The 22,836-nt window shown below is 40.6% G+C and overlaps 1 protein-coding gene across 1 annotated transcript in view; it reads left to right on the top strand.

Annotated features, from left to right (window-relative positions):
• kpnb1 (karyopherin (importin) beta 1) overlaps positions 1-22,836 on the top strand; it is a 29,745-nt gene continuing 6,909 nt past the window's right edge. Inside the window, exons 1-16 of the mRNA XM_041817532.1 lie at positions 1-348; positions 1,295-1,353; positions 7,606-7,788; positions 7,862-8,062; positions 11,570-11,722; positions 12,276-12,335; positions 12,430-12,519; positions 15,422-15,532; positions 15,621-15,722; positions 15,830-16,054; positions 16,300-16,491; positions 17,461-17,591; positions 20,593-20,740; positions 21,060-21,131; positions 21,216-21,360; positions 21,449-21,531. Coding sequence (XP_041673466.1) covers positions 309-348; positions 1,295-1,353; positions 7,606-7,788; positions 7,862-8,062; positions 11,570-11,722; positions 12,276-12,335; positions 12,430-12,519; positions 15,422-15,532; positions 15,621-15,722; positions 15,830-16,054; positions 16,300-16,491; positions 17,461-17,591; positions 20,593-20,740; positions 21,060-21,131; positions 21,216-21,360; positions 21,449-21,531 — 1,995 coding nt within the window. The 5' untranslated portion in view covers positions 1-308. The remainder of the gene's footprint in view (positions 349-1,294; positions 1,354-7,605; positions 7,789-7,861; positions 8,063-11,569; positions 11,723-12,275; positions 12,336-12,429; positions 12,520-15,421; positions 15,533-15,620; positions 15,723-15,829; positions 16,055-16,299; positions 16,492-17,460; positions 17,592-20,592; positions 20,741-21,059; positions 21,132-21,215; positions 21,361-21,448; positions 21,532-22,836) is intronic.

Here is a 22,836-nt window from a genome sequence, read left to right as displayed (position 1 = left end):
TCCGCGGGAGAGAAGCGCGCGGCCCTTTCCCTCCCGACAACACAGGATGCAAACGGGCGGCAGCGAAGCTACAAGACGTTACTCTGCGCAACGGCCGTCAACATTTTCCACAACATCCGACTGAAAAACACCGAGCCAGCACCGGGGGAACTCACACCTCTAACACCGACCGAACCCGCCCCGTGGCTGGTACCGACTGAGCTCCGTGGAAGAAATATAATCCGCTGTGAGTGCTGCGCGGCAACCTAAACTATCGAGCTAGCGACCGAGTGAAGAGAGAAGAGAGAGAGAGGCAGCCGGTGGACGGAATGGAGCTCATCACTATTCTCGAAAAAACGGTCTCTCCAGGTAAACACCAGCACCGCACACTTCCCTCATAACCTGCCTGTCACCTGAGGCTGTCTATCGGGATGTTAGCTGTTGTGTTAGTATGGTGGCGGTTAGCTTTGGTGAACCGGTGAAAGTTCGAAGGAGGGAGGAGGGAAATGCCTCGCTAGCGGGGTGCTAGCCTGTAATGCTAACCCAGCTAATATTTCGGCCTCAGTCAGCGTACATATCGCTAGTGACTTAGCAATCAGTCAGGCGTCTTCTCGGACCTTGTCAGTCTAACTAGTTAGCCAGTGTGCTGAAATAACCTCCAAGTACGATGTCACGTCTTTATAATGCAGATGTTGCCCATTGGAAACAAATCTGACAGCTGCGTGTAGCCGGCTAGCATAGCCGACCCTGCCCATGCCTGATTTAGCATCTAGCTAGTCCGCTAGCATTTAGCCTGTATCATTCAAAACTATCGGCCGCCTCTTCACATGCCTGTCAGTGCTAACGTCACTTTTTAAGTATTGATTCTGAATAAAAGTGAGCCATGTTGTTATAATAGTCATATCCCGCTGCTTTAAAATGAGTTAACACTCTTTTAGTAGCTTTAACGTTTGTCCTGAAAACTTCATTTCTGTCACTCCTAACGTGTCCCAGTGGCCGGCTAATGCTAACCTGCTAACCATGAATCTCTGGCTTCACGCACGTTGGAGCCTCGCCGAGTTTGACTGGGCAGACTGATTGTACCATCAGTGAAATTGGAATTTAATGATTTCATAAGCAACAGAAACATTCAAATTTCCGTCTTTGTAGGTTAAGATAGCTGCTAAACCTGTTTCACAACCCGAGTTATGGTTCATATCTGAACCTTGTTACTGAAGTCTTGCGCTAGCCTTCCGGCTAACCATATCTGTCAGCTAATGAGCTAACGTTACATTGAATAACCCCTCTCCCCCTCCTCTCCCCACTCTCCTCGCAGATCGGAATGAACTGGAGGCGGCACAGAAGTTTCTGGAGCAGGCGGCGATAGAGAACCTGGTTAGTATGGTGTTTATATGGGGCTGTTGTGGTGGGATAACGGAGCAGGGTGGAGGGAAGGAAGCTAACTGACCTGCTGCTAAAGACAGGCTGCAGCATGGATGGAGCACAGAGGAGCTCAGGACAGCTGGAGCCCGCCCGGCTTCTCCTCTGCTGCTGCCCCCCCCCCCTCTTCCCTCCCCATTCTCAGACACACACACTCACACAGGCAGGCTGCTGGCGCTAGCATTTCATGGAGGCAGCTACACCCATCTAATGTGGTGAAGGCTGCAGATCTTAGGTTACATCGGCAAAAATTAGGGTTCCCATGCACCCTGGAAAACATTGGGAATAGCTGAACTATTTTCCAGTCATTGAAAATTAGAGAAACAACAATATGTCCTGGAAAAAAATCTTGCCCTGTCCTTGACAATTATTGAAATATTTCCCAAAGTTTGTATGAGTGTTTCCCAAAATGGATGAGGTTGTCATTTGAAAAGGGGTCAATTATATTTAGTGTCATATCAAATAGTGGTGATAATTTATGGGCAGTAGTATTAAGAACAGACATAAACTAGCAGCAGATCTAAAATTATTCCCTCTTTTACATAGCTTAGTTTGTATTCCTCAGGATCATAAGTGAAACATATAGATAACAAATTCCCAATTATTTTCTTATATTAATTAACTGCTATGTATCAGTAGGTGTATTTGCATTATTTTGGTGACTTTGTCATCATCTGTAAGTATTTGAGTTCATTGTTCTTGCTGTATTCTGCACTTGCATCTTATTAATTACTTCACAGAAAGGAACACTTGGTAAATAGATTTGATGTGATCTAGTCCTACCAGCTTAATTTGTCATTGAAAATGTCCTGAAAATGATATTTGGAAAGAGAAGGGATCCTGAAATTGATGATACCACTGACTAGGATTAGGTGGTATCCATTACTTTAAACCTTACCAAAATGTTCCTGTGGTACACAGTATTTCCTCCATGTGGTTAAAAAACACACAGTAGAAAAATCAGATGTACCAAGCACTTGACAGCGTGCATAAATGCTTTGCATCTAAAAGATTATAAAACAAAAAACTCCTTTCCTCGTTCTCCAACGGCGCATGTTTGCTGATCAGACAGGATCTAGGAATGTTAAGAGGTTTGTGTTCTATTTGATAGATAAAGATGGGCTGTAAATATTATTTTGTGTTGCACAAAATAAATAAGGGAAGCTTATAAAAAGTGACCTCTGACTGTAACCTACATATCACATAAAAAGGGGTCAAGAAATGTAAAACATTAACTGGATTACATTGTGCTTAACATACAATATGCATGGTTATTAACAATAACTGAAGATCATTTCTTATCTCTGATTCACCCCCAGAAAGAAGAATTTGTGTTTTCAACTTGCATTTCTGTGGATCACATTGCAATCAGCGGTGCAAGTTTAACAGTTTGACTCGAGGGGGCTAGAGAGCTCTGCCGTTACGTGTGGGAATAGATGCACAGCTCCTTTTCATTCCTGCTTTGTTGTTGGACATTAGCCCGGCATCATTTACACAAGTTCTGTCATCACTGTTGTAGGATATTAACACACAGGCAGCCGTGCTAATACAAACAGACACATACTCTCAAGGCATGTATTATAAACATGAAGACATTACACAGCCCCATCTTCATGATGGTAATTAAAGCAATATTTTGGCTACTTTTATATATCCAGTGAAACTTATTACCATGTTACTACCAATTCCTACCACATGACAGCTTATTGTCTCTCCTACCTGCTGTGCATCGTTGTTCTTTTAGATTAGCCTTGCCTGCAGCTGAAGCAAAAATGTTGCTGATCTTTTTTTCAATAATGGCATAGAGCCGTGACTGAACTGCACATAATGATGCATTTAAGCACCAAAAAGTGCTTTATACTCTTTATCAAGCAGGATCAAATATCCTAATCAGAAAACTAATTCAGGAAATTCATGAAAACTTTACAGAAAAAATGAAAGTGCTGTTGTTGGATGTAATGTTATCAATGGCAGACTATAACTAAGAATCCCAAGAATGATCATCAATCAGGGTTTGACCAAAGGGATGCAATTTGAGCTTCTGATGAACACCGATCGACATTTACTGCACTGTTTTTTGACTTTCTGACCTTTAATAGACCAAGATGAAAATTCCCCTGTTATGCGATGCAGTGTTAAATAACTTTTTCTGCACCAATAAACCCTGAAGCTGTTTTTGTCAACACAGATCTAAAATTTAAGAGAAATAAGAGCAATAAGAGTGGTTGCGTTTTATCAGGATCATGTGACTGCAACCGATCTAGGACAAAGACAGTAGTCCAATTCATTATGCAGTTAGTTTGTTGTTCTGGTCTGTTAATTTGGACTACATTGTGGTGTTGCGGAAGCGTGAAAAGCATGGTGCAACAGGGGGGCCGTAGCACACAGCGCTGTGCTCCCTGGCTGGCTCTGCCAATCCCGTTTCACCTCTGTATCAAAGAGTATGGTCCCAGTGAGGGTGTCAAAGCTGTTCAGTGATAGATCGCTCACCTCTGTTGCCTACTTGCTTTATTGAGTTGAATCTGTTAGTTCTGGTATTGAAGAGGTGTTTCACTTATCATTGAAGCACTGTCATTTCAAAAACGTTTAAAAGTTGGGATGCCCTGGCGCGCCGGTAGTCGAGTGGTTAAGGCGCATGCCATATATGCAGGCGACCCGGGTTCGAATCCGGCCCGTGGCACTATTTCCTGCATGTCTCTCCCCGCTCTCTCCCCTGTTTCCGACTCTATCCACTGTCCTATCAAATAAAGGCCAATAATAAAATCTTTAAAAAAAAAAAAAAAAGTTGTGATGCCCTCAGGCTTTGCATCACAAGCTACATGTAAAGCATTTTGCATGTAGCGAGACTGGAAGACATCGTCACTTTAAAACTCCTTTTCTCCCTCAATGTGTGGAACTCGTCCTTGAAATTGCACAATGAATAAGCCATGTGTCTGACAGGAAATACAGGTTGAAAGATTAACTTCTTAAGTCTGAGAAGAGTCCGGTGTGCTGTTGATGTAAAACAAAAGATCAGCCAGTACTGACTTGGCTGGGATGAAATCAGATATGGACTCAGTCGTTATTTCAAGAGTCATCGGTGAATCTTAAGTGTGAAAATGTTCTGTTGTGTTTGTGTGGAGTGGATTGTTTCCTCTAAGGTACAGCAAAACCAACCTGTAAAATCACTCCCTAGTGGTTTTGTTTACTTCTTCCAGTGGGCCTTTGTTTTTCTCTGTTGTCTCAGTAATGTGTTGATTTCAGCCTTCACTAAGTTAACAGGCACATTGAAGTCGGCAACATTTGCAGTCATACTTCCTTCTGACCATCGTGTTAACAGATGATGGAACAACATCAGCACTGAGATGGGGAGGAAAGGCTCCAGGCTACAGTAGCTACTTCTGTTTTGCACATCCGTCAAGAGGCCGAGGTGCATCGTGGGTAGGGTCCAGGCTTTGACAAGTAAAAGTATTACCATCCTGCAGCTTTGATATGATCCATAGCGCGTCTGTTTTCTAGAGTGTGGTGATAAATCTGTTTTACATTAAGAGTCAGACAGTGCTGGGGAAAAAACGCTGTAAGTCACGGGGCTGCTTTGTTGTCTGTCCAATCAAAAAGCATCAAGCTATACCAAGAAGATATTTAGCAACAGAAGTTAAATGTATGTTATCTGAAAACGTCGAGCTCTGTGTCTATCAGAGGAAGGTGCTGATGCACAGCGCTGGCTGTGAAGCGTGTGAGGTGCTGTGGGTGTGAAGAGCTCTTCTCTCAGACTGTCGGGGCTGCAGAGGACGATGCTGGCCATCGGACACAGACTGAACTCGCTTTTCTGTTAGTGTTGTGCAGAGTCATGGTGCAACAGAGAGCATTATGGGGCTTTTAGTGTGATGATGCAGCAGTCTCCTCTGTGTGGATAATCTCAGCAACATTGATCCAAGCAGAAAGCAGACTGCTCTAAAGCTCTAATGGAAGACGGAGAGACTATATGTACATATTTATAGTTTAAATTATATATTCATCTGACCAGTGAGGTCATGAATGCATCCAGGAAGTGAGTCAGTATATGATCAGCTCTTGTCTGATGATTGGAGGCTACAGATCAAATATAGTTTTAGAGTGTCTCAGATCTTGATTGTTGTTTTGTGAGATAGTCTGGGTTCTGCGTTCAGGTTAGGACCAGATGTGGAAATGATGTAGAATTGTTTCAGGAGAATAAAGCCATTTTCCTTGCCTTATCAGCAAAGGAAGAAAAACATAATGTTAATTCTCAAACAGAGTGATATGGCCTTAAAAATGTTTAACTGTGTATTTATTGCTCTTTGTGGTGACAGTATTTTGTATTAAGAAATTGTGATAACTTATTTTAAGGAATATTCAAGAGCTATGTTGATGATGCACATGCAGTTTTTCTAGCACTGCATCTGTTTTACTAGAACTGGACCATGTTTCTGTATGAAATGGAGAATTAAAACAACCCTAAAAGCATTTCATGTTGGGACAGGTGTGTCTGCCCTCCTGCCAACCTGCTTCGGCAGGAGAACAGAAAACACAATTCAGTCAGGCTTTTCAACAGACATCCCAGATGGTTGCATTCAGCCATAAACTAGGTTATAACCCAGTCTTGTTCACTGGCAGTAGCTCAGTCTGGAAGGACTTGAGCTGGGAATCAGAGGGTCGCCAGGTCAAGTCCCAGTTGGACCATATCTGGACTTTGGCCTGGTAGCTGGACAGTTTTCTGGGTTCAGTGCCCTTGAGCAAGGCACTGAAACCCCAACAGCTAGCGGCAGCGCTTCCACGAGAGCAACAAGGCCATCGCTCTGACATCTCTCCATCAGCGCATGTCCATGAGGATCCTGTTTGTGCATGTGTATTTGCATGCAATTCAGCCTATGTGTGTGTAGCATGTTCAATGACAGTGTAAACTGTAATTGTCCCTTCAGGGATTAATAAAGTATAACTCAACAACACTGACAAAGCAGGAGACATTCAGTAAATGACCTGGCTCCTCTCTTCCCTCTGAGTGAAACATGCTGATGGGACTTAGATGAACTGATGCCTGCCACATATAAATGTCATACTAATTTTATTTATCCACGAGCATGACTGTTAGTTTGAGTTCATGCTGGCATTGGTTATACCTCATGTTTGCACCACAATACATAGTATTAAATGTCATAATGTCATTTTATACACCATGTGTGGCAAAAGCAACAATACATCTAGTATAGTTGATATAGCCCAATTAGACATTGTTAAACAATGTCTGATATTCAGTATCCATTTCAAAAATGGAGAAAAAAAATAGACCATCTATTAATTTAACAGCTCCATTTAACCATCAAAGTGCCAAATATAGTTTAAAAAGTTCATTATATTCATATTTTTTATTTTTTGCTAATGCATCAGATCTGCCATGATTACATAAAGCTAGTTGATTTTGCTTGCTAATAGAACACTTTATACTAGTTTATTTTATAAATTGCCTGTAAAATGCAAATAACTCATCAAAATGCTGCATCAAAATAACGGTGCCTTTCTTGTCCTGTGAAGAATATCTAAGCCCCCCCCCCCCATATTAAAACCAAGAGCTGCTAGACCTTTTCTCATGAGAGAAAACTCATCTTTGTCTGTTTTTAGATGGCTTTAAAAACAGAGTTTTTAATGGGCTTTTGGCCAATTAAGTCTAAAGTCTATCACTCATCTTTTTAATGTCTCATCATAAACTCCATTGTAGTCTATTGCTCTGTTATTGCTGTATTGATCTTTTGAAAATGCCTTTGTCTTGGTTTTTTGTTTACGAACACTTGGCATCTCATGAATCAATCGATCTTTTTGTGCAGCTCCAACTCCTAACAAATCTTATCTCAAGACACTTCAAAAAGAGCAGGTCTAGACAGTATGCTTTAACTTATTATCTCTGTTGGATTGACTTTATTTTAAAAGAGCCAAATAATCAGATGTATTATAATTCTTTTAAAATGTCTTTAAGGACTTTTGAAAACTTTCCCCACAAGCAGAACTGTTTTCAGGATTTACGCTTCATTCTTCTTACAGACTCCAAGTTAGTTCCTTGAATCTTAAACCAGCTGATCAAATGAGAAGAAGGCAGCCGCAATGATTGAAGAAATTCAAACTATTTAATTATTACGCATGTTGTCATCGAACAGAGCTTCTAACTGTTGTTTCCTCTGTAATCTTACCTTTCTCCCTCCTGTCTTCCCCCCTCAGCCCACATTCCTGGTGGAGTTGTCTAAAGTGTTGGCAAACCCGGGAAACACTCAAGTTGCCCGAGTCGCTGCCGGTCTGCAGGTGAAGAACTCGCTGACCTCCAAAGACCCCGACGTAAAGACACAGTACCAGCAGAGATGGCTGGCCATCGACGGCAACGCTCGCCGCGAGATCAAGAACTACGTAAGATCCTGTCCCCATCCACACTTTTATTTTTTTTAATCTGAGGGACATACATTTACAATTGTCTCTACAGGTTTTACAGACTCTGGGCACGGAGACGTACAGGCCCAGCTCGGCGTCGCAGTGCGTCGCTGGGATCGCTTGTGCAGAGATCCCTGTTAACCAATGGCCCGAGCTGATCCCACAGCTGGTCGCAAACGTCACCGGCCCCTCCAGCACCGAACATATGAAGGAATCCACACTGGAGGCCATCGGATACATCTGCCAGGACATAGTGAGTATTAACATACAAGAAGCATCTATAATCGTCAAGATCAGTTAAAGAAAACCTCTCAAGAAGAGATGCAGGGATGACTCGGAAACATTTTTTCACAGTTTAGTTTTGTGTTTGGTCAATGAAGAGAAATCATGCACCACTCTGACAGTGTGATGTATAACCAACCACAGCGTCTGAGACCAACACGCACAAAAGCAGGAGAGTTTAGCAACTTTAAGGAGATAAACGTAACAGCCTCTTTTATGATTCTGTTTGTCCAATTACAGCATAGGTTTATTGTAAACATGAATTAACAGATAGAACCAACAAACCATAATGAAGCTTGATTTATATTTTGTGTTGAATAAACGCTCTACATCCATATAGCCCTGAAAAACCTAAAGCCTCCTTAAACATGAGTCTGCATGGTCTTGGAAAAAAACTTTAAAGCATTCAAAAAGTCTCGAATACTAGACAAAAGTGTCAAAAATTGAAGCTGGAAAAGAGGGGTTTGACTACTTTCTCTTCTTTTTAAAAAAATTAATTTTAATCACACAAGAGATTAATTTCTATTTTACTTCATAGCCACTTGAGTAGACATCAGACTGTCAATTGCCAAAGCCTTGGTAGTGTCATATCAGGTTTTTTCCCTCACTATTTAATCTCAAAATTCTACAAGCTACAGTAAATGATGCTGCTAGCTTTTAATGTTTTATCTTGCAAGCAGCACAAAATGCAACCATGTCACTAATGTAACAGGTAAGGAATTGAAGATATGATTGGGTCTTAAATGTATAGAGAGGGTCTTGATGATGGTATTTAAGAAGTGCTACATTTAATGCCAGATTTTCTGTAAATAGCATCCCAAATAATGTGACAGTCCAAAGCAGACTGCTAGCTTTGTGATTGAACCAGTGGGTAACATCAGAACAGCTGCTAGTCTCTTGTCCACTGGCATGCTGTATCTACACTAGAGCAGTTGTCCCCAAGTGGTGGGTCGGGACCCAAAAGTGGGTCGCAGAGCTCTTTCCAGTGGGTCACGAATAATAGAGGTGGGAATCTTTAGGCATCTCACGATTCGAGTACGATTCCTAGGGCTGCGATTCCATTGGTAATATTTTATTGATACATTTTGCTACACTTAATTTTTTTTTTTTCACATGATAAAAACATTACATTTGTATTTAGAAAAATAGAGATAATTAAATGTCCACTATCCTCAAATGGAAGATGTGTGTAAACTGGAAATTTACAATTGCACTGAACCAAAGGTAGCAGCATCCTTTCCTTGTAAAACATCGGAAATTACAGACAAATCTTGCTGTTATGCGCTGCATGTCAGATTTCCACCTCTTTGTTCCTGCTATTCCACAGTATAATATTTAAACTACAAACGATCATCGATTATTGGACATTTATAAATCGATTAAGAATCTTCCATCTCCACATCACGATGCATCTAAGATTTGATTTTTTTTCCTCCCACCTCTAATGGATAAGTCCCCAGGAAAAAAATACTGGAGAAAAATCTATAATGTCCAAAATGAACACACATCGACATTTTTTTATTTTATTTACTTTTCCTGTGACAACAAGTACATTTCAGTCCCCAATCTGATTTTCTCAAGATTTCCACTTATCTAATTTTCTTGGTATAACAAAGATAACCCAAGATAACGAGGTAATCCCTCATGACTTTACCAAAATTGCATGCTTCCCAATGAAAAGGGGGTAGAAATGAAATGCATGCATGATTTTTGAATCTCCATTTTTAATATGCTGGAGTTTCGCTGTCTCTTTGTTCAGTCATGTTTTGTTCTGTTGAAGATCCAAACTGCAACATTTAAAAAAAAAAAATGTAGGCAATTGGAAGTTTTGAAAAAATTTGGGTCGGGCTTTCTGATAAGGGGGTAGTAGTAGGTCCTGATGCCCGACCAGTTGAGAACCACTGCTCTGGAGTGAGATGAATGTCTATAGATGACAAAGTTGGCAAACTACTTGCCAACATTCAAAATCCATGTCTCTAATTGGTTGAACAAGCACAAAAATTACCCATCTTCTACCTCAACTGTTTCTGTAACCTTAGGCTGGAGGTGAACCTGTTGTTAACTATGCATATGCAGCATGGCTGCCAAGTGTCCCCTGTAATGGTTTGACATGTCGGCTGTGCACGTCTTTAAACATTAGCGCGACACATGCGAGATGCTGTATGCACATGTGCAATAGAGGCTGTCTGGAGGCAGAGGAGGTGGGACAACTTGGCTCCAGATGCAGTGGGTGAAAGTTTAGAAGGCGACTCGGTATGAATCCACAATTCCCCACATCTAAGCAATGTGTGATTGTCACTGCAGAGACAAACATCCCTGTCAGACTAGCTGGAATAGATCAATCCTGCTGACATTTATACCAGGAAAAAATGTCATAATTAGATCAGTGTCATAACTCAACAGGTGACTGTGCAGACTGATGACTTTCAGTAAAGTGTTCAAGCGGCTGGGTTTGTATTTGTTTAGTTTCTCATTGAAAACATAGTTGATGAGGATATTTCGACATTACAATGACAAACTAAACAAAGAGGCAATCGCAAGGACTCCTTCTGTTTTCATCATCCGCTGCACAGACAGGATCTATGAACGCAGTCAGCTGAGTCACCATTTAACACAGGCACAAGATAAACTGAAACACTGGGGCAGCCACGCCTCTGCTTGTGTTTTCTGACCATCAGTCTCAGCTGATCTGATGTTCTTGATTATTTGCATTACTATACGGTGAGTTCTGAACCAAAACAATAATCTTCTTGTGTGATATCAGGTATGATTACAGCCTGAGCTTCCTGGTGGACTCTCTTCAGGTTTCCACTTGTTGCATGTCCCACAAAGGCCAGTATTCACTCAGGAATGCCCATGACCAAGCTGGTGAAACATCAACTTTATCCCCGCTTAATATCGCCTCTATTCTTCCTTACAATATTAACAACATATAATCAAGTGCTGCTTAATATTTAACAGCTCTCATTTCAGTGGCCATGATTCCTACTGTGCAAACAAACGTGATACAAATGGGACGCTATTCTAGCATAGATTGCCCTGCCAACTAGTCTTTTGGCATAGTATTGGAGCACAACACAGACACACCAATGCACAAGTTACACATTATACATCTACATTATAGATTTGATGCATAAAGAAAAACCAGGCTAGGATGCTAACTTTTTAACAGGAGCATCTGCAACAGTTTTACTAACTCAAAGATGGCCACAGTGCTGCATTTTGGTTTAATCTGATCACAGTGCTGCTGTGCTCGTTGGTTATCGTTCAGTTTTACTGAAAGCTTTATTACACAATCGCCGTATGTTTTTATAACAACACTTTGATTTAAAAGACTCGACTCAAGATAGAAAGTTGCATTATATGACCCATGACCTGGGCCTTTAGGGAACCAGCTCGACTCCCGTCCCTACTTGCCAGTAGTTTATCCAATCAGAGCTGCTTTATTATATTTGTAACCTCCTTGTGTTGCCTTCAGGACCCGGAGCAGCTGCAAGAAAGCGCAAATCAGATCCTGACAGCCATCATCCAGGGCATGAGGAAAGAAGAACCCAGCAACAACGTGAAACTGGCCGCTACCAACGCCCTGCTCAACTCTCTAGAGTTCACCAGAGCCAACTTCGACAAGGAGGTACTCACAGACTCATGTCAAGCTTTTATTCCAACAGTATTTACCGTTTCAATAACACGGTGACAAAAACTAACGCACAGGCTCTCAAATTCGGTGCTTGTTTTTAATCTCCAGCTAGCACGCTGTGATGATACTGAAGTCCCTGAAAACACAACAAATGTGAAATTCTCTTAAGAGTAATTAAAGGATGGATGAGTAGGATATTTTCTCCTATGAAATGAACTGTATGTGGCCCATTTTTTTGCTCCAGATGTGCAGAGGTTTGCCATTTTTATTTGGTCTTTAAATCATAAATGCCACAAAACAATCAGAACAAAATCTTATTTCTTTGCTTGATCACGTCGTTTTCCCAGAGGTGCTCAGTCTCTTCTCTCTTCTTCTCTGTTACTGGACTACTGCGGCTTTGCAGCTTAAGGTTCTGTATTTAAAGCCACAGAAATTTTCAGGAATAATGGTTGTATCATTTGAAAACTGAAAAGCATTAGAGTACCTCAAACAATGGCTGCCCACTGATGATGAAACATGTTTATTAACCCTGTGCATGTTGTTTCAGACGGAGAGACACTTCATCATGCAGGTGGTTTGTGAAGCTACGCAGTGTCCCGACACCAGAGTGAGTCATTAAACCGATTCATCCAAGATTCTTAATAAAGTCTGTGTTTTCTTCTCTTGGTAAATGGATGTTTCCCCTCTCTATCCATGTTCAGGTGCGTGTGGCGGCCTTACAGAACCTGGTGAAGATCATGTCTCTCTATTATCAGTACATGGAGACTTACATGGGGCCAGCTCTGTTTGCGGTAAGATACTTACAAGAGTGCATATTCCTGTTTCTATTTTAGGAACGTGCCCTAACCTGTGATGATCAATCAGGGTTCCTGCAGATGCCTGAAAAGTCTTAAGTTGGACATTTGAAATTATAAGGCCTTCGATAGCCTTAAAAAGTCTTATTTTAAACAGTGAGAGGCACATTGACTAAGAATTATCTGTATCCAGTCTTTATTTTCTATATTATCTTAATGCATTATCTTTAAACTCTGATGCACTGCAAGATGCATCTGCATGTATTGACCAATTGATAAACAGTATATAGAAAATTAAACTGCAGAATCATCTGAAAAGCTCTAAAACTAGTCACTTTTCCAAAAAGAGGGAGTGAGACAGGAAGAGATGGCATGCTAGAGTCAGAGTTACTAAGGTTGTAAAACTTTTAAAAGTCTTTCTGAGCAAAATTTACAAGTTAATCTCCTTATTTTGGTGAAATCTCTAGATTATACTCCTTCCTGTTTGGCTTTATGTAAGGTTAGCTTTAGATAGTATTTATTTTTTAGGTGTTAAAGCAGTAAACAGACCCCTCATGTGGTTTGTGTTTGACATGAAACTACTCCGTTTTCAGAAGTTAAAATCACAAATTCAAGCTAACTACAACATAGGATTTATAAATGAAATTGTGCTCTTTTTTTATCAATGATTTTGTATTTTTAACTGAATTTCCTCCATAAATGGTTGTATAAATATTCTCCAAAATTCAGGGGATTGCTATGATGAATAGTATATGGCATATTGGTAGAACAGATGCATTGAATGTGCCAGAAATCATCAAATTTGGGCATTTTAAGGGGAAAAAAATCTTTTTCCTAAACCATTTGACATTTTATAAATGCTACCTTAAATGAAAAAAATCAGCCCTGGTCTGATGTAGGGCTGGGCAATTAATCGCAAGTGAGATTAAATTGCAATATGGCATGCTGCCATTTACAAATCGCGGACGTAGCAATATTACTTTAACTTGAAATAAATCAGAATACCAGTTTAATACATTCATTTTTGCAACAGCAGAGATTTTATGTACACTTTGCAAACATTCAAGTGTAATTTTTCTTAAATGGTTAACCAAAATTGTCCTTTTCATGTTTTATTTACGTTTGTCTTGATTAAAATGAGTGACATAATAACAATAATCCCCATTCCATAAAGCATTTGATCTCAAATTTGCAATATAAGCAACAATAATTGCAGTTAGATTTATTTTTTTAATCGCGCTGCCCTAGTTCATTCTGTATAATATTGATGAAGCTTAGCGTTAGTTCATTTACCTCATGCCCTTAACCATGATTAGCGGATAGCAAGCTGACACCAATTATTGCCTCTCAGCTCCCACAGCCAATCACAGCTCTTTCTCTCAACACAGCAGTCCATTTAAAGATGACGTACTGCTCACTAATCCATGCTTGCATCAATGCATCCTCCACCCCAGCCTCCTTCTTTATAGCTTAAAGCTTGTTGCTCCCTCCTAATCAGATTCATGCTACTGTGGATTAACTGCTTCTGAATAATTTCAGTATTTTAATACACATTGTCATAAATTCATCTATACATATGGGGGTTTCTAGCAACTCACTACCTTGAAAGTCAAAGCATTCTGCTTGACTAACCCAGGGAGAATCTCTAGAGCAGAGCCTTCTCCGCCAAGTAAAACTAGTTGTTCCTGACTAAATGTAGGTTGTAATATGAAATAATTTATTGCATGAATTTGTTAAAAAATACACAAGCTGAGGAACCTGATAACAATCGCATATCAAATTGAATACTGGGGGAACAAAATTGCAATTAGGTTATTTTTGCAAATCGTTCAGCCCTGGTCTGATGTAGTGAGAAATCTTCAGTGGGCATCCTTTCATTTTTGAGCATTTTCTGTGTAAAAAGTGGCATTTATTTTTTTCATTTCAGGTCTTAAAAGTCTTATATTTGATTTTCAAAAATTTTAAGGAACCCTGATCAATAAAAAATGAACATTTTTGTTTCTTGTCAGGACATTTCAATAGATGCTGCCCTCTGGATACAAAGACAACCTTTAAAAACCTGACGATAGTTATACACTAGATGTGGTGATTTAGACATGCAACTCAAAATGTCGTTTACCTTGAGACTTTTCGTCCAAATAAGATCGCTAGTTTGATTAGCCAGTTGTACAGAAGGATAAAGATTCAGTAGATATGTTATTTTTGTCCACACTAATGATATAAATGTTTTTGCTGCTATATCATATCAGATGATTCATTTCAGATTTAGTTAATATTCTCATGGTTCTAAATATCTTTTTCATTGTGCTGGGCATTTAACTTGAGGCTTTGTGTGGAAAAAGTTTAAAAAGTTAAAAATAAATCCATGCTGGAATTTGTTGTGAATGCGGTTCATCATGTCTGAGTCAGTGGAGTCCACCTACCAATGGTATGCAAGTAATGCAGCTCTCATGCTCAACCTAACAAACATTACTAGCCAGTCAAAAGCAGAGTAGGGCGGGTCCTGGCAGCACTGGGAGTTTGGGATGTATTGATGTTGTTCTCTGCTCAAAATGAGATACAGATTCATAAACTCAGTGAAGATGTCACAATAGCTGACGAAGCCTTTAGGCCTAGTCCACACACATGAGGATGTGTTTGAAAATGAAGGTTTTTCCTGTGTTTTGGTCTTTCATACCAAAAAGCAATATTTTAGTTTGTGAAAGTGGAACTTTTTACAAAACTCCAACCTGGCTGAAGACTTTTACAAACTCAGTTGCAGCATTTATGTGTAGACAGGATAAATAGATGGCTGTAATGCCACATTGGGTACTGGTTTCTCCTCTGTCAACAAAAGCCCTTTATCTTGTGTCATTTATAATTCCACTTTTTTTCTTCTGTCATCTTCCCTTACTCTCAGATCACCATTGAGGCGATGAAAAGCGACATTGATGAGGTGGCCTTGCAGGGGATTGAGTTCTGGTCCAACGTCTGTGACGAGGAGATGGACCTGGCCATCGAGGCCTCAGAGGTCTGTGACAGTGGACTTTGCCATTTAAAAACTACACTTGTTGCATTTTAATGTCCTTGACTGTATGGCTGCTCTCATCCGATCACAGGCCTCGGAGCAGGGACGCCCCCCAGAGCACACAAGTAAATTCTATGCTAAAGGAGCTCTGCAGTACCTGGTCCCCATCTTGACCCAGACCCTCACCAAGCAGGTAACACTCCTAAAATGAGCAGCAGTTTAATCCCTTAGGTTGTTCTGACTCTTGGGCCATCCTGCATAAGAAACATTCCTGAACTCCTTTTGTGTTTAAACATACAGGACGAGAACGACGACGACGACGACTGGAACCCGTGTAAGGCAGCCGGCGTGTGTCTGATGCTGCTGGCCACCTGCTGCGAGGACGATGTGGTCCCTCACGTTCTGCCCTTCATCAAAGAACACATCAAACACCCCGACTGGCGCTACAGAGACGCCTCTGTCATGGCCTTTGGATCCATCTTGGAGGGGCCTGAACTCAACCAACTCAAACCACTTGTCATCCAGGTCAGTTCTCATAGGATTTCTAGGATTCCTTAGAACTTAAAAAGTGTTAACTATGAATTTAGGCTCATAAAATCTTTAATTTTTGCCTGCAAATTTAAGATGGAATTGACTGATTACTGTCTGCAGTCATACATTTCACTTGGGCTACTCTTTGACAATAACCAGTTAAAATCCAGTCTTCAAACTGTGTGGACAGGAGTCTCTGCAGACCCTCCTCTCTGACTCAGTCTCCCTTCTCACCGTAGGCGATGCCGACCCTCATCGAGCTGATGAAGGACCCCAGCGTGGTCGTGAGGGACACCACGGCGTGGACGGTGGGGAGGATTTGCGAGCTGCTCCCTGAAGCCGCCATCAACGACATGTACCTGGCCCCTCTGCTGCAGTGCCTGATCGAGGGTCTGGGGGCCGAGCCCAGGGTGGCCTCAAATGTGTGCTGGGTAAGAGCTAGACGCTAGACTGATATCTACATTATACTGAACTTATTTTGAATCTTCTGGGCAAAAGATCCCATGGTGGAAACTCAGAGTATTTTTGTGCTCATCTAGTTTCTGGAACAATTTGTTTGAAATTTGCACAAATTCTGAATGTTTGATGTCAAAATGTTTGTAAATAGTAATGCACAATATTTGATTATTTCTGATATACAGTATGCAGATATTTTCTAAAAAAATTTTTTAGCCAAAATAGATGTATACACACCTTTTTTATAGTGAAGAACACATGTGGGGCTTTTCAGATGCAATTTTGGGCTAAGCAGTGCTGATTTACTTAACCAGTTTCATCACGTCGCATCCATTGGTCCTCCTCTGGAGCAGGGCCTAGGTGGTTTATCATCACCTGGCAGATATTCTTGAAGAAGAAGAAACTTAAAATAGAAACAACAGGTGCCTCTTCTCATGGCGGAGCAAAACAAAGCTTACTGAAGTGCAGCTATTAATGTCATTGACTCAAAATGCTGGGTCTAGACATGCCCTAAAACAGGTAGCTCATTTGTGGTGGGAGAGCAAATCCCCTGCTGGCCTGGGAGCCAAACCAAGGGGAGCCAAGCTGCCCAATATAATGGAAAAGCCCCGAGAGGGTCTCCTGTAAGGTGTGCAGAGCCGAGAGAGGAGCGGGAGAAAGCAGTCTGGGGCTTATTCAGAATGTTCAGGGCTCACCCTTGACCAACAGAGTGTGGCACCCTTAACAACCATCTATACTTAATAGTATAGTGATACATATTGCTGATATATAACGGCTGTAAATATCAGCAGAAATATTCATATCTGCTGAAACTGATATCATGCTGATATTCTGCATCCCTATTTGGAATGCTGCTTTACTGAGAAGAATTAGGGAATTTCCTTCATGCTGACCCTGAATACAAAGTTGAAACAGCTGAATAAACGTCCTGTTGTGGTTCTCAGGCCTTCTCCTCTCTGGCTGAAGCTGCTTATGAAGCCACGGACGCTGCAGAGGACCAGGAGGAGCCCAGCACCTACTGCCTGTCATCGTCTTTTGAGATCATCGTTCAGAAACTCCTCGAGACCACAGACAGGTAAAACAGTGAGGATCTATCACTTAATGAAATAACACTCTCATGAATTTTAATGCTTTTTGATGCAGTGTGTTTTAAAGATACAATCTGTTCATTTTTGGCTGATGGTATCAAAGTACTTGAGTTTAAAGAAGAAAAAAATCATGGCCTATATTCACAAATACTCTGAAAAAACTCTGAAGAGATTTCCTAAATTTGCCTTAGATAGTTTATAACAAGGAGTCCTAGCTGAAGACTGATTTAGGGATATTGTCAGAGCAACTCTGAGCTAGAGAAGGACACACACTTTTATCTTTATGAGGAGGCGTGGTTGACCTTGTTGCTACATGTGATACATTTTTTCAGCTGTGATTGGTTGATTGAAAACGGGGGGTAAAAAGTGCTTTCTCAATGTTTATGGGCATAGAGGGATTGTGAAATTGATCAGCTTAACCATAAAATTTAGTCGGACGCTGTGGAGTCATGAAAACTATTTTATATAATGAGCATCTCTGTTGAATAAATGCCTCCTTCATTGTTTGAGGAACATCCCTTCATTTTCTTCTGAAGTTTTAGTTTTGTACCTTGGGAGCTCTCTACTCAAATACTACTCAATGTACTTAGGAAGATCTGTGAATATGGTGATTGATCTTCTGTCCTAGTTTAGCTAAAACGCACAGCAAACAAAAAAAAGGTAGAACTGTCTAGATTGCTCAGATTAGGGCACCTGTAGATCCTTAAAGTCTTAAATAGTCTTGAATTGCACATTTGAAAACTGAGGCCTTAAGCCTGGTATACACTGCGGATAAAGGCGACCAAATGTGGTGATTTCTTTGGTCACACTGTGAGACAGGTTGACAGGCGGTCGTTCATGGTTTTACAACCAAAGGTAGCCTGAGATAAAATTCTGACGGTGTCAGAAATTTAGGATGACAATCTCACAATGTGCACACTACTACAACTTACGCCAACGAACCAACCAGTAGAAATGCAGGAAGAAATGACCTTATAACTGCAACAATGGCACAAATAAACTAGGTAGCATTAGAATGGAACCTATGTCAAAAAGCAGAAGTTTGTGGGATTCTAACGAGGAGAAAAATCTCAATCCCAGATGTTTTTCTGAGCGTTTAAATGCTACATTTACAATGGGTTTATTGTTGCTTTGCTTTATTATTTACCATGGCACTGGTGACGTAGAAGGACGATGCTCTCTGATGATTATTTCTTGTGTATTGCTTTAGTTGGAGTTGCCATAGTACAGTCTGCACACATTAAACTTGACTTCGTATGAGATTCCTGTCGCACAGTGTAGCGTGCCAGAAACTTATAAAATTGCTAAAAATGCACAGTCTGTAGAAGGTATCAGAGAGATCTCAGATTTTAGACGGCACTAAGCCGTTCTTATCCAGTCTTCATTTTTTAGCCAGTCTTGTATGATTTAAGACATCTTCCTCCAAGAATTTTTGCATAATTATTCCCAAGAATTCAGGGTGTTTAGCATTGAATGTTCTCGGGTAAAGACTCTTTCTGATTTTGTCTGTGTCACTGTGATTAAAAAAGCTCTGTACTGTTGTAAAACACTAGTCCAGTACTCTAACATCTGCGCCACCAGGTTGCCCTCTTAAAAATCCATGCACCCCACCCTTATTATCAGGTTTTCCTCACAGGAAGCATTAATTTGGTATCTGCATTCTGGTTTAATAGTTAAATTGTTTCAATCAGCTCAGCACACCTGCTAAAACATGTTATGATAAATGTAAGTATAAAAGCTATTGATAGAATAGAAGCATTAAATGTACCAGAAATCATCAAATTTAGGTGTTTATGACCAAAATAATTCTATGCTCTGCTCCATTTAAAAATTCATAAACTGTTAAATCAGAAATATCAGCTCTGGCCTGATATACTTGGAAATCTCACAGGCCTTTCATTTCTTTGCTGCTCAGAAAGTGGTATTGATTTCTCTTCACTGTTCTTAAAACAGTCTTAAGTTTGGTTTTAATCACATGTAGGAACACTGTATAAAAGATTATGTTTCAATACTAAAAATGTACCAATGCATTTGTGCAACTTGGACAATGAGCAGGAGTTTGTCTACATTGTTGTTGTCAAAAACAAGATTACCATGTATTGGGTGCCCAGGACTTCTATTTTTTCGCTGCGGTTGTACAGTATCTACCGTACATCAATGGATTTTACTAGAATCATCCAAATTTAAAATTATGTGTGTGATCTATGACTTCCCCCTGCTGTATTTTGGGTCCAAGATAAAGATCACTGTCGGTGTTATTCTCAGTGTCTGTGGTGCGACAGGCTTCCTGTTCTCAGTGCAGTCAGCCGAGGCTTGGACTGTTTGCTGAATCAGAAGGGAAAAATTCAACATGGTTTAGATTTGTGTAATGCTGTTGCACATGCACAACTTTGCACTTTTTGTGCTTTGCACATCATGCATCTTTTTCTGACAAAACTGAGGCTCAACAGGATAATCAGTGGGCCAAAACATAATGTAGTTTTTGCAACAGCTATTGGTCCATATGACATGCATCCAATCAGATGGAGCTCAAAAAAGGATGAATCATGTAATCACAATATGGGACCTTCACATAAAAACCAAGGTTGCTGTCAGTTTTTCTTTTAGTGGCTGGGTTTTTAAATCATGCTTTTAAAAGGGACATGCTGTTACCTCTAAGCTAGCACAATTTTTTTAAGAAAGGAAAGAGCGAGAGATTTGTCAGATAAAAATTTAAGTCTTCCTCTGGCTGAACTCCAAACTGTCTGAAATTATTGATGTAATAAAGCTGTAAGATGCTAGCACATTTTGCATGCCAAAAAGACATCTTTACTTCAACGTGACTCCATGATTTTATCCATGTAATTAATAGTGAAACAGGTCATTGAAATGAAGACTCATTCAACCAGAGGAAATAAAGATATTTACCTATAGGTGACTTGGCTTAAACTGTGTAATAAAGTGGTTTTGTTGCTTAGTACCTCATCCTAAAATTGTCTTTTCTGTCAGGCCTGATGGTCACCAGAACAACCTTCGCTCTGCTGCTTACGAAGCTCTGATGGAGATAGTGAAGAACAGCGCCAAGGACTGTTACCCCGCTGTGCAGAAAACCACGCTGGTCATCATGGAGAGGCTGCAGCAGGTCCTGCAGATGGAGGTGAGACCAGCAGAGGATCAGGACTTCAATTTCAGATCAGTATTTACAAAATTTGTGCAACTAAAACAAAGTGAGCATGAACATTGTGAGCAATTATGGATGCTCTTTATAAATATGTAGTAATAATGCATTGTTTTGCATTGTATTAAGTTTAATTGCAGGATATGCACTTTACAGCTGGTTTGATTAGTGCATAAAGAACAAACTTTTAGACTTCAGAAAAATTGTGACCAAGGACAAAAACTTCCAGAAATTCTTAAATGTAAAAGTTCAGTTGTGTCAGCTTCACTCCATAATTATGTCACTTCCTGTTCTGCAGTCTCACATCCAGAGCACCTCAGACAGAATCCAGTTCAACGACCTGCAGTCATTGCTGTGTGCCACTCTACAGGTGAGACATTTGAGCAGATGTTCAAACACACTCTGAATCCGTTTGTGCTTTCGTTGTGACAGTTCCCTGTCCGTCTCGTTGCAGAACGTCCTCCGTAAGGTACAGCATCAGGACGCCCTGCAGATCTCAGACGTGGTCATGGCGTCTCTGCTGCGAATGTTTCAGAGCACTGCCGGCTCCGGAGGAGTTCAGGAAGATGCTCTGATGGCCGTGTCCACACTGGTTGAAGGTATACACAAAAGGACAAACAAAACTCTCAAACCAGCAGAGACCGAGTGTGTCAGAGGGGGGCTGAGTGTTTGCGGTTTCTGTTTCAGTTCTGGGCGGTGACTTCCAGAAATACATGGAGCCCTTCAAGCCTTTCCTGGCAATCGGACTGAAGAACTACGCTGAGTATCAGGTAAGTCTGCCTCCTGTTAACATCTCAGAACTTGGGAGTCTTCTTTTCCTGCTGTTATCAGGTAATCTGTGTGGATAAGTTATCAGATTTGCAGACTTTGCATCAACACTTTATCCAAACAAGTTATTAACAGACTGAACTAGGGCTGTAGACGACCATAGAGAAACCTGACTGACTGAAATTTTATCCACTGATCAACCAGCCAATTGAGCATTTATAACAAACTTACCATTACTGCTAGATCAACCTAATAAGTGACAATGCAGTCATTGCACCCTGCCTACTTGTCTAAATAAACAAAAAATAGCCAAAAAAAAAAGAAAAAGCCTCACAATGGATTATTTTTACACCTTTGTTTAGTTGTGGCTTAACACACTCAGAGCAGAGCAGTGTGCATCTACCTATAGTCATTGCATTTGTAAAAATGAATCTATTGTTCCAATCATCAGGACCTACTTGTTCTAGCCCACGCCATGCTATTTCCCAAACATAGAGCTGTTGGTCTGTCTGCAACGGACAAATGTTGACAGGTGCATTTTAATGAAATGATGGAACAGCTAAATAAAACAGGTCGCAGAGGTAGAGGCTGTGATAGAGAGCAGCAAAGCGAGGACTCAATGCAGGGGCGTGGCACAGGGGGGGAAAGGTTACCCAGATTACCCAGACCCTTGAGAAGCCTGAAATGAAAAGTGTGTTGATCAACTGAATTTGAATCAAATGGAGTAAAATAAATAAATAAATAAAAAATAAAAACTTTTGGGGATTCCTACTTCTCCCCTCAAAAAAGTCCAAATGGTTTAGTGCAATCCTAGCACTGTTCAGCTGAGCAAGCCTGAAGGAGAAGAAAGAAGGGATAGAGAGCAAGGGTTGACAATAAGAGGAGAGGTTCATAAAGAACCAAAAGTTGTAAAGAAATACATATGCGGTATTGTAAGCATTTTCGTAATGTTGGGGTTAGAAAGCTAAAATGGTATGTTGTATTTTAGTTTGGGAATAGACTAATAAACACGTAATAGAATGTGAGGGTAATAGTGCAGTAACTTCAATCCATCCATTGTAAAAATATTGCTCATTAATATAGGGGAATTATGGTTCAAAAATACTTGAAAATGCATTGATGTTCCTAAAATGATGCAACATTTTTTGCTTGGCTGGCCGGCTAAGGGGGCCCCGTGTAGTTTTCTTTCTAGGAGCCCAAAACCCCTGACTACACCCCTGACACAGTGGGCAGAAAGGAGTGTGACTTACTTGAGCAGCAATCTAACAGAATCCTCCACCTTCCTGCATGTTTGTGTGGATGTGTCA

The sequence above is a fragment of the Cheilinus undulatus genome, linkage group 21 (genome assembly GCF_018320785.1).
Source record: "Cheilinus undulatus linkage group 21, ASM1832078v1, whole genome shotgun sequence".
In the NCBI taxonomy this organism is placed as follows: Eukaryota; Metazoa; Chordata; class Actinopteri; order Labriformes; family Labridae; genus Cheilinus; species Cheilinus undulatus.
This window is presented reverse-complemented; position numbering and strand designations above follow the sequence as displayed.